The following is a 16,134-nucleotide window of genomic DNA, read 5'->3' as shown; positions in this document are numbered from 1 at the left end:
ATGCGTGAAGTGACTCTTTGTGTGCAGTGCACATGCTCATTCATCAGGGGGTGATACTAGTCATAACCAGGTTGTTGAGGCAGTGCCATAAATTACAACTATAGAGCATTGATTGTGGTAAGATTGCTTTTATGGTCCTTTCTTCCGCCCGCCGGGCTGTCCAAACCCCCGGCTTATTTTAACATGCGTCCTTCGTTTTACAGGGCGACTGGTCCGGGCATCAAGGAAGTAATTACTATCTGTGCCCTAACGCGCTCTGCCTCGGTAAGCAGTGCGGGGCGCCCACTATCCTGAAATAGTCTCACTTATCGGCGAATGCTAAGTACACAAGATTACCACAGTCTTAGTTCACTGGCACTGCGGTCAACATTCGTATGCAACCACTAATGCCCCTTAGGCACATTATAGCAACTTTGGACGCATGCTCTATAGTTGTAATTTATGGCACTGCCTCAACAACCTGGTTATGACTAGTATCACCCCCTGACGAATGAGCATGTGCACTGCACACAAAGAGTCACTTCACGCATTCTTTTATGTACCTTGTTTCTAAAGTATACTTTTATTTCTTCTTATAGGCAAAATTGAGGTTTAATGTAAAGGCAAAGTATTTAACTGTCCTGATGATGGTTCCTATGATTTCTTGATGGAACCGAAACGCCGTCGACTTGCTTATGCACCCGATACAAATCTGATTGGTTGATTTTATGTAATGGTGCAGCTTGATATTTTCTGTACAATTTATATGGAAACAGAAAAACGTTTGTTTTGCCTTGAACCTTTCCTATTTTCTTCAACTGTGATCACCCCGTTAGTGTTGGGCACAGGCTTGTGTACCACATAGGGGCATTGTGGAAGGTATTCCTACGTCTATTTTTTGAAGAATTTTGTTTATTAAGTAAACCTGAAAGACCTCTGTCCGGCTGGACATGCCCTTCTGAAAATATAGAAGCGATTTCGTCTATATTTATTTGGTGTGTTGTATTACGTAAGCATGGGACCACTGTTGTTTCCATAAAATTGTTCCCCGAGGTCTCTGCCTGACTTAATTGGGGTCCCTTGTTGTTTAAAAGTGACACCCTCTGTTGCAGCACTGGACCGACTGGAGAGGCAATGTTTGGGTATGGTGTGGGCAACCGTCCTCGTCCCCAATGTGGTGTCATGGAATGGGCGGCATGTGCATAAACTAACGTAATACTGACCCCAGTGGTATCGGTACTTAACTGGCTGTGTGCTCATGCACCTGCCCTTTTAATTTGCAGGGTCACCTGGTTGGGGACGCCTGTGAAGAATGATTGTGGGATGACACTACAATACTTGGCCCAGAGCCAGAGGGGTTGAAGTGGACTGATTACTGCCCTATTTGAAGCCATCACCATCTCCTGGTGGGGGAAGCTGACATGTGAGGCAGTGCGGAGTGTAGGGCCCACAGGTTACGGTGCAAGCTCAGAGGCTGCAGTATTTATCGGTGAACCAGGGTTGTGGTGCGAGATGCGAACGGTGCCCTCTGCGGTGCCTTCAGGACATGGGGCCAACAACAGATTTATTTGCTTTCCCCCCTCTGTGGCAGATGAAACTACGGTTCCAGAGGCGGTACCCAGAGGTCAGTGGACTCTTTGCGGTCCCTGAGACTTCAGAACAGGAGACAAGCTCTACTTCAAGCCCTTGGAGATACTCAGCACAAGTAAATAAAGTTCAGTCCAGTCCTTTCACTGCCCAAGGCAGAAGCAGCAACTGAAGGCCAACCTAACAAAGCAACAACACAGCGGAGGGGCAGTACTCTACCCTAACCCTAGGTTTTTGTTCCTTTCAGGGACACTGCAATATTTTTCTCTATCACACTCTTTCACTCAAGTAGTCCTGAAAAAAGATGGAGAGCATATAATCTGCTACACTCCTATTTTAAAATTAATCATGGGCATCTAATACACAGGTTACAGTGCAAGCAGTGGATCAGAGGCTGCAGCATTTTTATCGGTGAACCAGGGTTGCGGTGCGAGATGCGAACAGTGCCCTCTGCGGTGCCTTCAGGACATGGGGCCAACAACAGATTTGTTTGCTTTCCCCCCTCTGTGGCAGATGAAACCACGGTTCCAGAGGCGGTACTCAGAGGTCAGTGGACTCTTTACGGTCCCTGAGACTTCAGAACAGGAGACAAGCTCTACTTCAAGCCCTTGGAGATACTCAGCACAAGTAAAGACATTTCAGTCCAGTCCTTTCACTGCCCAAGGCAGAAGCAGCAACTGCAGGCCAACCTAACTAAGCAACAACACAGCAAAGGGGCAGTACTCCTGGCAGTTCTTCCAGCTCTTCTTCTTGGCAGCTTCCTTGATTCCAGCAAGCTCTAAAGTTCTAGGGTCTGGGCCCCAATATTTATACTGCATTTATCTTTGTTTTCTTGGGCAGAGTGTGTCTGTGCCCAGCCTAAGCCAGTTATGTCCTCTCTGGTCCTGGCAGTCACGAACACCAGTGAACCCGGCTGGGTTCACTGTGAGTAAACCGTTTTACTCTTTTCACTCACAAGGTTGGCACTTCACACGACAAGTGACCAAGCACTGTTGAATCCAGATGTCCCCCTACCTATGGTCCTGACGAGACCCTCTTTCCACAGCAGGGTCGAAACACCGTCGACGATAAAAGGAAACAAGCTTTGCAGACAGCACTTATGACTGTATAGAGTGTCTGTTTATCTCTTCTGTTTAATATCGAGAACGGTCGCTTTCCTCCTATAATTATTGCTAAGAAACCTTGTAAATACTGTCACACTTAATCACTTTATTGTTGCCTAGTTTTTGGGTTCTTCATGACACGCTGGGGACACCTTTGCACTGTAACAATCTTGTAAAATGTATATCTTTCGATTTGCTTTTGGAAATACAATTGCACTGTCAAAAATCCTTCGCTGTCAGCTGCCTTTTCTCTCTAACATCACATATAACCCTTATACTACATTGCCTAGTATGCTTTACTGTGACTATACCAAGTAATTATATCACTCCACTGGAACCGCTGCTTCCAATATAAATCACCGGTGTCCATGGGCCTACCTTAGGGTGGACTTATATGTAAGTAAAGGGAAGATTAGGGCCTGGCAAGTGGGTGCACTTGACAGGTCTACATGGCAGTTACAAACTGGGCGCAGACCCTGCAGTGGCAGGTCTGAGAACCCTTTACAGGGCTGCTTCTGTGGGTGGCACAATCAGTGCTGCAGGCCCACCAGCAGCATTTGCTTTACAGGCCCTGGCACACTCAGTGCACTTTACTAGGGACTTACTAGTAAATCAGATAGGCCAAGCATCATAATACCAATCCTTAACACAATTTACAATAGGAGCACTTGCTCTTTAGAAACTGAACAGCAGTGAGAAAGTGCGCGAAGAAACGAAAGCAGCAAAAACAGAGTCAAAACTGGGAGGTTAGAAAGCAAAAAGACTGGGGAAACACGCCAAAAGATGCCAGGTCTAACAATCCCTCTCCCTCCTCTCACCTTGCTCCCCCTTCTCGACTCCCCCTTCTTCTCTTCTCACTGCTCCCTATTACCCTTCCATCCCTCTTCTTCACCTTCCCCTCGCTCCCCCTCGCCCTTCTCTTTCCTATCAGTTTAGGACCCAGGGGTAATAGCGACGCTATAATCAGCGCTACTGGAATTACGCAACACGGAAGGACCAAAATATTCAGCAGGGGTGGCTAGATTTTGCATCGTAATGCGAGGTAGTATCACATCATTATTTTGTCTGGAGACAGGTTTTACTTTCTTAGTACCAGTTTGAAATGCAAGCACAGCAGTAAGCAGCTGAACAGTGACGAGAAAACCTTTGTGAAGGGCCTTCGATTGTACAGCAACACGTGCCAGTATTTTTAGTAGCTTTTGTCCATTTATGGTGGCTTTTTTAAATCTTCAAATTATACAGCAAATGATGGATCATGAGGTAAATGTTAAAAATCCATAATCAAAATGAAATGCTGCTGCTGCAGAATCACATATTCCAGTGGCCCTGACTATAATCCATTTCTGTATCGATGATGTCCCAGTAATCTGGGAGGGCAATGAAACCACAGCTACAAATTTCTTGACCTGGCTAAATGTGCAGAGGGATTTTCTGAGTTTCACTAATAGAATGAGTAGACTCAGCCATGACCGATCTCAGCCATCTAGCAAATGTGGCAGACGTAACAGGCTTAAAGGGCTTTCGTAAGGCAATTAACACTCTTGTTCAACCATCCAGTCTTACAGGACGGGTGCATTCTTCATACACCTTTAGGCATTGAACTACACATACCTTTGCATTAGAAGGAAAAGCATCATATTAAATACAACGGGAAAAAGTTTTAGTTCTGGCATGAATAGTAAACGAAACACTTTCCTCAGTGAATACTCCACCTGCTAAGTTGAGACCTCTCTCATCCGAGGTGCATCAACAAGCAGACAAACACAAGAGCATAGCTGACAGTTGTTTCCCAGACAATTGGGAATTGGCTGGCCATTGTTTAAACAAGGCCAATACCATAGATACATCCCACAAAAAAGAATACTTAGCCTTTGGAGGACTAGGTACCCGAATACCTTTAAGCAATTTAAATGCCAATGGGTGCATACCTACCGGTCTACAGTCAATCAGGGCATGCCCAGCAGAAATGGCTGATGGAAAATGAGTTACTGACCTATAAGTTAGACCCTCTGAGGCCTTGTGTGAAAGGAAATTTATCACCTGAGATAACTCTGCCTCCACAGTATCCACGTGCCATTTCAAGCACCAACCCATCCAGTCTCGCCTGGCTGACTAGTACTGCTTCCTGATGGAGGGTGCCCAGGCCTGCTGAATGAAACCTGAAGCCACTTCCAAAATTCCTGGAAATGTCCACTGTTGCCGGAAAGCCTCAAGGCCATCAGGGGCCGCTGCCCCAAGATTATCAGTGGATGCAACACCCCTTGAGGGCCCTGGAGCATCGTCTGGGACCAAGGAAGCAGAAGGGGGCAATTGCACGCCAACAGCTTGGGAACCAAGGCTGTGATTTCCGCAGGGGGGGTGACCATGAGCAATCCAGTGAAAAAGCATCCATAGCCCTTGCTAGAGGGTCCTGCCTCCAGAATGCGTTTTAGCCTGGAGGCGAACAGATCAATGACACTAGGTCCCCAAATTGAGAGGATCATCTGAAACAATGATGGATGGAGCTACCAATCGCTGTAATCTTTCAGGTGTCGAGAGTTCCAGTCTGTTACAGTGTTGGACTACCAGGGAATGTACTCAGCATTCACTGAAATCTGGTAAGAGAGACAATAGTGCCGGAAATTCTTGGCAATTTCCACAAACATAAGGGACCTCGTGCCCCCTAGCTTGTTGATGTATCACACTGCTGATATGTTGTTCAACCAAAGAAGGATTCAACAAGATACCGACTTGGGAGCGATAGTCCAAATCGCAAAGGACCCCGCCAGAAACTCCAGCAAATGATGTAGAGAGACAATTTCTAAAGAGACCATCTGCCCAAGTGGATACCCCTCTACAATGAGCCCTCCCAGCCCCAATAACTGGTATCAGACTCTAGCACCATTTTCGGTAGAAATCCGAAGATAGATCTGCTGTTCCAACCATCCACATGGCCCAGCCACCTGACATCCTCTGTTAGGGACACTTGACCTGTGCATGACAAACCCTTCTGAAGATGGTGTATCTTCAGACATTGTAAGGCCTGATAATGAAGAGGCACCTGGAAAAATGCCATGTATTGATGAGGCAAGAAGACCGACTAGGCGAGCAATAGCCCGCAAGGAAACCACCTGCCTGGACACAGTCAACTTCAGTTCCGTCTTATAAATTGCACAACTTGGGTTTGGGAAGTTTCAACTGTGCCGTCTGAGAGTCGATCAGGAACCTCAGGAATTCTATCAACTGGGAGGGACAAAAAACTGATCTGGACTTGTTGACGATGAACCCCAGCTCTTGCAACATGGAAATCACCATCTGCAGATGAATGTAGGTCATAGGTAGTGACGGAGCCATGATAAGAATGACGCCTCGATAGAGTATCAATTGTATTCCCTGCTCCCTCAGGTCGGCCATTACCAGCTTCATCAGCTTGGTGAAGCACCATGGAGCCAAAAAAAGCCTGAAAGGAAAAACCAAATATTCCAACAATCTGTCCTTCCAGTGGAATTGCAGAAAGCGCCGGTGTGGAGGGAAGATCGGAATGGTTAAGTATGCATCCTTGAGTTCCAACTGGACCATCCAGTCTCCCTCAGCAGTAAGTCTACAAACAGATGGATACCCTTCATCTTGCAATGCTTGTATGTGACAAAGCGATTGAAGTCTCTCAAATGCAAGACCAAACTGTGACCACCTCCCCTCTTCTGTACCAGGAAAACACTGCTGCAGAAACCCCTGGGACTGTTGTCACAGTAAGCCACCGCATTTTTCTGCAGCAATTTAACTGGTGGGGAAGGAACTGTTGATGTGGAGTCTGATAAAAATGTATGTGGAGGCCCTGAATTGTCTGCAGAACCCAAGCATCTTGTGTAAAGGACATCCATGTGTGAGAAAATATTGGACACGACCCCCCAAGGCAATTGAAGAAGTATCGAGAATCCTTACATGAGGTAATTTGGGTCTGGAAGCCCGGTCTATGACCGCTTCTGTTGAAGCGACGGCAGGAGAACCTCTGCCTGGTGGGATAGATGATACCACCCCTGGCTATTCTCCTTTGACACAATCATAGCCGCCTCTTGGAGGGCCTTGATATTAATATCGATCTGGCTAGTGGCCCCTGCCTCATCCAACCCTACTGAAAAGGACAGCTTGAAAGACTCTCCTAATGTTGGTTTGGTCCTTGTAAGGGATGTAAAGGTGCCTACATATTTGGACATATCCTTAACAAACCTGCCCCCAAAGAGGAGACCCTCAGCTAAGGGGCCCGCCTCCGTGGCAGCAAGTTCCATCAGGCTGGATTCCATTCTCATCAGTAAGGACTTGTGCCTTTCGGTGGAGACGGTGCAGTTGGCGTTTCTTACAAAACAGTTAGCACGCTGAGTCCAGCCTGTTAAAATGTCAGGGTCCACAGGCGAACCTGTGTCCTTAGCAATGAGAGCCATCACTAGGATTTTTGCAAGAGGGACAGCTTTATTCCACAGTGTGCACGGTTGATACCCTTTTTTGGTTCCATGACAAACTTCTTTAGGAAGGGCAACATGTTAGGGTCAATGTCTGGAGTTTCACCTTCTTTGTCGGGAATGTCAGGATGGGGACATTCAGCCCGCAAGGGTTTCAAAACTCTTACACAGGTTCTCATGGAGATACTCTGCAACTTCAAGGGTGGGAGACCAGTTGGAGGATGGAGGATGGAGGATGTCCTGGGTATTAAAATCAAATGTGGCAGAGATTTGTAAGGTAGAGATGGAAGGCTTAACTCTGGGTGATTTTTTTTACTTCTTCTTTTTTGGAGGAGAATTCTGGTCTGAAAAATCTGTATCAGTGTTGCTGTCTCTGGCCACTTTGTGCTTCGGAGGCGCACTTGATGAAGCTGAAGGGGCTGATACTCGTGGTCCCCTGAAGGAGCTTTAGGGAGGTTGCCTAAAGCCTGAGTGTGAGGTCATGTAGATGGCTTGGCTTTCGCTTTTGTAGCCCTGTCTGAAAGGCCTGGTAAAGAACCTGAACCTTCTGGAGTTTGCAAACCATGGCGTTTGGCGAAGCTCTCCGACTGCGCAGTAATCAGTTTCTGAGGAGCCGCTAAAGCCTGGTTGGCAGAATCGGGGACAGACAATTCAATGGCCCTGTTGACAGATTGCAGGCCCTAGGCATCTAGTGCATCCACCATTCGTCCTCCTGGTAGGGCCCTTGCTGATCCTGATAATAGTCACACTCATCCCCTTCAATAGTGGTCAATTCCTACATTCTAAGGAGATAAGTGGTAACTCTCACTGAGAGGTCAAGTGTATTCCAGAGGAATCAGTCAGGGGGGAGCCAGCCATCAGTACCAGAAAGGTAGACAGACATGAGCTCCTCAGCAAAGCTGTAGCAGAATTATTACAGCCCAGTGGTATATGGCGTCCAGAGGCAAATAGTTGAGCCTGCATGCAGCTCAGGGCCAAGGTCTAGTTAATACAGCCAGAGGACAGCATCACACCATGCTGCAGGCTAGTTAGCAGTGTGGAATCCTGTGTTAAAAGATCACCTGAAAAGGCCCTCGCTGGCCCGACGAAGGAAGGCTGTAACAGGCAATGGCGAGGAATGTGAGGCACTTAACTCGGCTGCAAGCATCAAAGAAAGAGGTTTGCGTTGTGTAAATGGGTCTCACTTACATGGACTGAGAGACTGTGGACAGGCAGCATAGCATCATGGGAAATTTAGCTCGTAATTTGTTTAAAAGTTTTTCATTGGCTGCTGAAATGTTGCCAGTAAAGAAAGAGAAATAATTATTCGAGGCCTCCAGTCCTGTAATACATGTTGTATGTTGTTTGATTTGTGGTGTATGTTGACATGAATTAGGGAACTATAGACTCAGAACTAGAAGGGAGACACTGCACTTTGTTGAGCTGAGACCCACACATGACTCCATCTTGTCTCGTTCCAGCTGAGAAGACGTCAGACCCCAGTGTAGTGCAGGTTCCTGCACACCATTATGAGACCGTCTTTGAAGTAAGCTGTGCACAGTCTCAGGTGAGTGCCCTCTTGGTCAAGCGTTCAGCATGAAATATTTACCCACCAAAGTTATGAGTTTGCTTTTCTCTATCCAATCAGTGGAATGTTTCTTTACAAGGTCAGAACCTTGTCTAGACTCTCCCTGTTCATTTGTCAAAGGGCCTGAATGTGAAATAACACTGCTTTCTCTTTCACAGACTCAAACCCCAAGGGTGGATTCTCCATACCTGGTAAGAGGCATGTCGGCAGCTGTACGCGGCACGGTAGACCATGGGGCGGCCACTATAGTCTCCTAGTATCCTAAGATACCAACCTGTGGAAGACATGGAACTCACTCATAGTTATTTACTTTCAAGCCTCCTTTTCAGTCCTTCATTTCAGTAGTATTTTCTCGGTGCCTTCAAACGAGACACCTTGGGTGGCTTGAAGTGAAGTCGCGAGTTAACAATACAAGAGGAGGACTGGGACACTCTGAGGTAGATGCAGCGAGTCGCTTTACAAACTCTGACACCGTTTCAGCATTAATCCAACAGCTGGAGAGGCAAGCGTGTGTGTGCTCAGGTTCCTCTCTCAGGCATTCTCCACAAAGACACAGAACGTACAATACCACATGTCCATACTCAGAACAAACACAAGGCGCTAGATCCACTGGCAAGCAGGGCAGGATTTTATTTATGTTCTTTATTTATATAACACGAACATGACCCTAGTGGGTATCAACGCGCTTCACATGACGAGAAGTAGAGTAACAATTGTCCTGGTAAACAAGAAACTCTTGCGTGAGAGACAAACATATCAGAAAGTAAAAATAGGAAAAAAGTTGTGTTGAGTCTTCTTCAGGCTTCACAGAGAGCACTATGGGACAACCAGGAGAGAGCATCATCTTTACAATTACTAACAACTCTTGTTTCTCTTCCAGAAATTAAAACATGGAGATCAAGCCATCTACGACCGGCTGCCGAGGTAAAGTGTACCAGCAGCAATGGGCAGTCGTGTCCGGGACCTTAGTAGGGCGTGTTTGCCACATTGACAAACACCCAGCTTTTGCTGCCTGGCCTTGATGGTCTGTCCACCGGGCCCAGATTGGCTGCATCAGACCTCTTTCTCAGTGGTTCTTGGGGCATTGCCATTGGCCAGGCACACTGCCACTCCTCACGCGCATTCTCACAGGGAGAAGGGGTACATGGCATTCGATTGTGTCAGGCGCTGGTATAAGGGAAGGATTTGCTGTACCAGATTAGTGACTGTACTTACAATGATGTGAAGATCAGAATTAATGATTTTGCCTAACCTTAATATTTAAGTTATTTATGCTCCATTGGAGCCAGAGAGTACGTGTGCTTGGTCATACATTGGGTGATTGCTTGATGTAGATTGTGCCTTTGATGAAGTGCTTTGAGTAGTATTTGGAGATTGAGTGTGCCTAATCCGTCTGTCTTCTGACAGACCAGAATCAGTGATGGAGAGCTCATGATTGGTGGAATGGTCTGCGTATCTTCGGACAGGTCAGAAGTGGTGACGGAGGAGTTTTTAGCTGTCATAAGATTGGTCTGTGTGTCTTCTGTAAAGTCAGAAGTGGTAGCAGGTGGTTGTATGCTGTCTGGGGGGGTCCATGTGTCTTCTGGCAAGTCAGAAGTAGTGACGAACGGTTTGTGAGCTGTCAAGGAATGGTCCATGTATCGCTGCTAGAGCGGTTGTGATCTGCCAGGGGATGAACCATGTGTCTTCGGACAGGTAAGAAGTAGTAACAGGGGGGTTGTGTGATGTCAGGGGATAGTCCATGTGTCTTTTAACAAGTCAGAAGTGGCGACAAAGGGGTTGTTATCTGTCAGGGGATGTTCTGTTGTGTCTTCCGACAGGTCAAAAGTGGTGACAGAGGAGTAGTAAGCCATCCAGGGGTGGTTGTGTCTCCTGGCAGGTGACAAGTGGTAATGAGGGGTTTGTGAGTTGGTTAGGGGACGCGCGTGTGTCTTCACACAGGTCACAAGGGCTGACTGAGTTCTTGTGAGCTGTCAGAGAATGGTGCGGCTTGTCTTCTGACTGATCAGGAGTGGCCACAGATGGGTTGTGAGCTGTCAGAGGATGGTCTGCTGTGCCTACTGACAGATCATAATAGGTGAGGGAGGGGCTGTGAGCTTTCAGGGGATGGTCCATGGGTCTTCTGACAGGTCAGAAGTGGTAACACAGGGGTTGTGATTTGTCAGGGGATTTTCTGTTGTGTCTTTTGACAGGTGAGAAGTGGTGACATAGGGGTTGTGAGCTGCAAGGGGATAGTTTCACTCAGTCTCCAGGACAGGAAGCCATGGAGTCTAACTTGTGGGGTCACCTGCTCTGTCACCAGGACAGGAAGCCATGGAGTCTAACTTGTGGTCAGAAACAAATAGAGATAAACTCAAACTAAGTCACATCTTGGAGTGGGGCAAGTTTATATTGATCAAGACCAGGGCAATGGCAATCTGATTGTAAATTTTGGGGCATATGTAGGTAATTGTCATTTTGCGATTCTCAAATAGCGATTTTTAAGGAATCGCTATTTGAGCATTGCAAAATGGAATGTAGGTAATAATTCACAATTTTTTTGCGAATCCCTAAAATTCCTTAATTGCAATTAGCAAATTGCAATTAAGGAATGAGTGTCCCATTCATTCCTATGGGCCAAGAGGCCCATAGGAATGAATGGGGATACATTCTCAAACTGCGAGTTTCTATGAAAAAATCGCAATTTAAAAATCGCAATTCCAAGGGTGCCAGGGTGTCCAAAGGACACCTGTTGCACCCCTGGAATGTGCCTGTAAGTACATGTGGCGCGCATACATGCTCTAAGGGCATGTCTGTGCGCCACATGGCACTTTGAATTTTTTTTTAAAACGCATTTTTACCGGAAATCGCAACAAAATACCATCTACTTGGAGTAGGTGGTATTTTGCGATTCCTTAAGCCAAAATCGCAATTTAAAAGGCACCCCTTCATAGCATTTAAGGAATCGCAAAATTGCGATTCCTTAAATGCTAGAGCAAAATAAGGAATCGCAATTTTTGCGATTCCTTATTTTGCTATGTGGCACCTACATACCAAAATGCCGTTTGCGAATTCTGGCATTTGCAAATCGCAAACGGCTTCCTACATTTCCCCCTATATTTCTAATGTCTACAGAAAGCCATTGTACAATGATGGTTAAGGTATGGTGAATTATTAGTGAGTAGTTGGATGAATGTGTGTGTCGGCATGAGTATTTAGATGACATTTCGTAAAGGGGATTTATAATGATATTGAGTTTCTTATACGAACATTATTGAATGAAGTTTGAGCTTTTTATATTTCTTCTAAAAATATGCAGCCAAGATTTCCATAATTGATAAGGGTGTTTAGTGTCTTTTAAAGATCTGGACATGATTGTCTTGCAATAAGGGTGAGGTGGGATAAGATTGATTAGGAGAAGGATGCACCATCAGTTTTTCTCCTTGGAATTTATGTCCAGCACCTAGGGACTACAACGATCCTGTCTAGTGTGATATTCAGTGAACCTGGTATAAGATAATAAGCTATGATGCTGAATGTTGTTTGATGAATTTGATTGTTATTCAGCTATCTCTTTGGTAGGAAATTGTTATTTGTCTCCCATGAAGTAAATGAAAAACTATGGCATGTTTTCATTGATAGATTTGTCCACAGCAGCAGGAAAGTTCATCTGCATAAGAATTGTGTATTACAAATGTCTAAGATGTCAAAGTAAGAAAGACATTGAATCAACTAAAAGCAAGAAAACGAAATTAAGTCAAATTGTTAACAATGTTAACACCATTTTATCTGTCAGTTCCTACACACACCTCTGCTGCTACACCCATGTATCAACCCCTGTTCATACCCTCCATTTATCTTTGTCCTCATGTTCCTGTATCCTGCCATATTTGCCCCTACACCCACTCCTTCATTTATCTACACATACATATGACTCAAACACTGCCTCCTCCTAGAGAACCTCGCCAACAAAGGACTATAACAACTAGTCACTGCCCCCATGCACAAAGCGAGACACACAGTCGACCCCTTCTTCACTGAAGCAAACAGTATCTCCTACAGCGACACAACAGAACTCCTCTGGACAGATCACCAATAGATCCACTTCTCCCTCAAAAAACCCACCATACACAAGCATGCTCACCGCCGTCCCCACAGAGGCTGGAACAAAGTCACTGAAGACCAACTCACCTCCACCCTCGTCAGCACCCCACCACCGACTACATCAAACACAAACACCACAACACTCAACCTCCACCGCTGGATCACAAACTGCACCGACACACTTGCCCCCCTCAATAAAACCACTGGAAGACACATCATGAAAGCAAGCTGGTTCACCCTTCACTCCAAACATCCAGATGCTCCTGTGGACGAATTGAAAAGATATGGAGGAACAACAATACCCCGGAAACACGCACCACCTACAAAGCAGCCACCACTGCACACCGCTAACTCATCAAATCCACAAGGATGAAATCCCTCCAAGACAGAATCCTCACCAATTCACACAACACCAAAGAGCTCTTCTTCATCATAAAGGAATTCACCAAACCCTGCAGCGAAAAAAAACAAATGTCCCACCCTCCCAGGAGCTCTACAACAGACTCAGCACCCTCTTCCACCATAAGACTAAGATCATCTACGACAACTTACACAAACAAGACCACCTCACTGCTCCAGCTCGCCACCATGCGATGACACCCAACAGACCCTGCTCAAATGGACCCCACTCATGACAGAAAACACCTTGAAGACCATGGAAAGCATCCACTCCGTAGCACTCTCAGAACCCTGCCCACACCACATTTTCCACAGAGGCGTCTCTGCCATCACACCTGAACTACCTTAGACAATCAACTGCTTCTTCGAGACCGCCACCTGCCCCGATGATTGGAAACACGCCAAAGCCAACCCCTCCTGATTAAACCCTCCGAGAACCCAATGGACCTCTACAATTTCTGGCCCATCTTCCTGCTTCCATTCGTAGCCAAGGTCATCGAAAAGGCTGTCAACATCCAGCTAGCAAACTTCATTGAAGCTATCAATGTCCTGAATATCTCCAAATCCAGATTCCGTAGCAACCACAGCACCGAGACCACCCTTCTCGCCGCCACGAAGAGATCCGCTCTCTCCTCGACCAGGGGGTATTGCAGCCTACATCCTCCTGGACCTCTCAGCTGCATTCAACGCCGTCTCCCACCGCACCCTAGCCACCAGACTCCACGATGCCAGCATCCACGGCAAGGCCCTCAACTGGATACACTCCTTCCTCACCGGCAGAACTCAGGGAGTCAGACTCTCTCCCTACCTCTCAGAACCGACAGAGACCAAGGGGCCCATTAGGATGTCGGGCGGATTGCCCCCGCCAGCCCGACACCCTCTCCTGAATTCCCCCCCGCCATATTAGAATGACGGGGGGACCGAGGCGGACGGAAAGACCGTCCACCACTTTTCCGCCCCGGTCGCCTTGCGGCCGGGGAGGAAAAGGATTAATATGGTGGCGGTGTCTCATAGACACCGCCAGCCATATAATGATGGGCCCAAAGAGATGCCTTGCCAATGAAATGCATGTGGTCTTCACTCTGGGGGCCCCCTGCCGGCCCCCAGAGTGAAGGAGAGGTAGGGTCTGCACACGGGGGGTGCCTGTGGTACATTTGCATAAACAAAGCAGCAGGCACCACGCGGTGCTTGCCGCTTTGTTTATGCAAATGCATTGAAGCATTTATAGCATTGTGGCGGGCGGTGCAGATAGCACCGCCCGCCACAATGCTGTAAATGTAGGATGTGCCCGCCACTGTGGCGGGCATATCCTAATACCCCCCATGGGACCCCCGCCTTAATGGCGGGCGATCACGAATTAAGTCCGCCCGTCATCCTAATGAGCCCCCAACTATGGAGTGTCCCAGGGCTCCTCCCTCACCACCACCCTTTTCAACATCTACATGGCTCCTCTCGCAACCATCATCAGGAACCACAGCCTCAACATAGTCTCTTACACTGACAACAACCAGCTGATTATCTCCCTCACCAACGATCCCAACATCACCAAACAAAATTCCAATAAGGGATGAACTGAAAACCATCACCACGTGGATGAAGAACAGCCGTCTGAAACTTCACTCTGAAAAGACAGAAGTCATCATTCTTGTCTCCACCCTTTCGGCATGGGACAACTCCTGGTGCCCCCCGCCCTCGAAAATGCTCCCACCCAAACTGACCACGCACGAAATTTCGGCATCATACTTGACTAATTGCTTACAATGGACCGCCAGATAAACAACGTATCCTCGACCTGCTTCAACAGCTCTGCATGCTTCGAAAGACTTTCAAATGGATTGCAACACCGGACCCACATACCAGCATGGAAGATAAGTCCATCTCCAACCTCGCACTATGGAACACCCTCCCCCTCCACTTTCGGCAATCTACCACGCACGTACCTTCGGCATTATACTAGACTAATTGCTCACAATGGACCGCCAGATAAACAACATATCCTCGACCTGTTTCAACAGCTCTGCATGCTACAAAAGACTTTCAGATAGATCACAACCGAAGACAGAAAAACTGTCATTCACACACGCACTCATGAGCAGCAGACTCGACTAGGCAAAGCTCTCTATGTCAGAATCAACAAGAAACTCCTTCGCAATTCCAGACTGTCAGGATGCCACAGCCAGAATGATCCTTGACATCCCCCATCGCAGTCACATCACCCACACTTCCAGGATATCTGTTGGCTTCTGCAACCTCGCACCCTGGAACACCCTCCCCCTCCAGTTCCGGCAGTCTACCACATTGCCCCAGTTCAGAAAGGATGTCAAGACCTGGTTTTTCTGAGAATACCAGCACTCAAAGGAGTGGGCCTTCCTGCCCCCCAGCGCCTTGAGATTAACCCTGGGCGGAGTTGGCGGAGTGGGGCTTCGCGGAGCTACGCGAAGTGGGCGAGAAACTACGCCCACCTCCGCAATCCGCGTAGCCCCACTCCGCAAACACCACTGGCCGCCAGCCCCGCCACCCGCCTCCCTCCCGCCCTCCCTAAATACTTTAAATTAAAGGAGTCAAATAATTAAAAACGCACTTACCTTGCCCGCCACTGCCCGCCGCGTCCCCGGGGCTCACTATCTTCCGTCTTCCGTCTTCTTTACTAATGCGCATGCGCAGGCGGCCGCGCATGCGCATTTCTTACGAGAAAATGCGTATGCGCGGCCGCCCGCGCATGCGCATTACTAAAGAAGACGGAAGACGGAAGATAGCGAGCCCCGGGGACGCGGCGGGCAAGGTAAGTGCGTTTTTAATTATTTGACTCCTTTAATTTAAAGTATTTAGGGAGGGACGGGAGGGAGGCGGTGGCGGCCAGCTACGCTCCGTCTGCGGAGCGTGCGTAGTGCCGCCTGGCTACGCCCGCTCCGCAAAATGCGGAGTACGCGGCACTACGCACACTCCGTGCACGGAGCGTAGCTGGCCGCCCACCCCTACT

At 47.6% G+C, this 16,134-nt stretch overlaps 1 protein-coding gene across 1 annotated transcript in view; it reads left to right on the top strand.

Annotated features, from left to right (window-relative positions):
- Positions 1–9,600, top strand: part of LOC147706628 (cell adhesion molecule CEACAM6-like) — an 83,140-nt gene extending 73,540 nt beyond the window's left edge. Inside the window, exons 6-7 of the mRNA XM_086929640.1 lie at positions 8,566–8,651; positions 9,553–9,600. Of these exons, the coding sequence (XP_086785766.1) occupies positions 8,566–8,651; positions 9,553–9,600 (134 nt within the window). The remainder of the gene's footprint in view (positions 1–8,565; positions 8,652–9,552) is intronic.
- The last annotated feature ends 6,534 nt before the right edge of the window (positions 9,601–16,134 follow it).

The sequence above is a fragment of the Lissotriton vulgaris genome, chromosome 7 (genome assembly GCF_964263255.1).
Source record: "Lissotriton vulgaris chromosome 7, aLisVul1.2, whole genome shotgun sequence".
Classification (NCBI taxonomy): Eukaryota; Metazoa; Chordata; class Amphibia; order Caudata; family Salamandridae; genus Lissotriton; species Lissotriton vulgaris.
The sequence above is the reverse complement of the archived record's forward strand: the minus strand, read 5'-3'. Positions and strand labels throughout refer to the sequence as shown.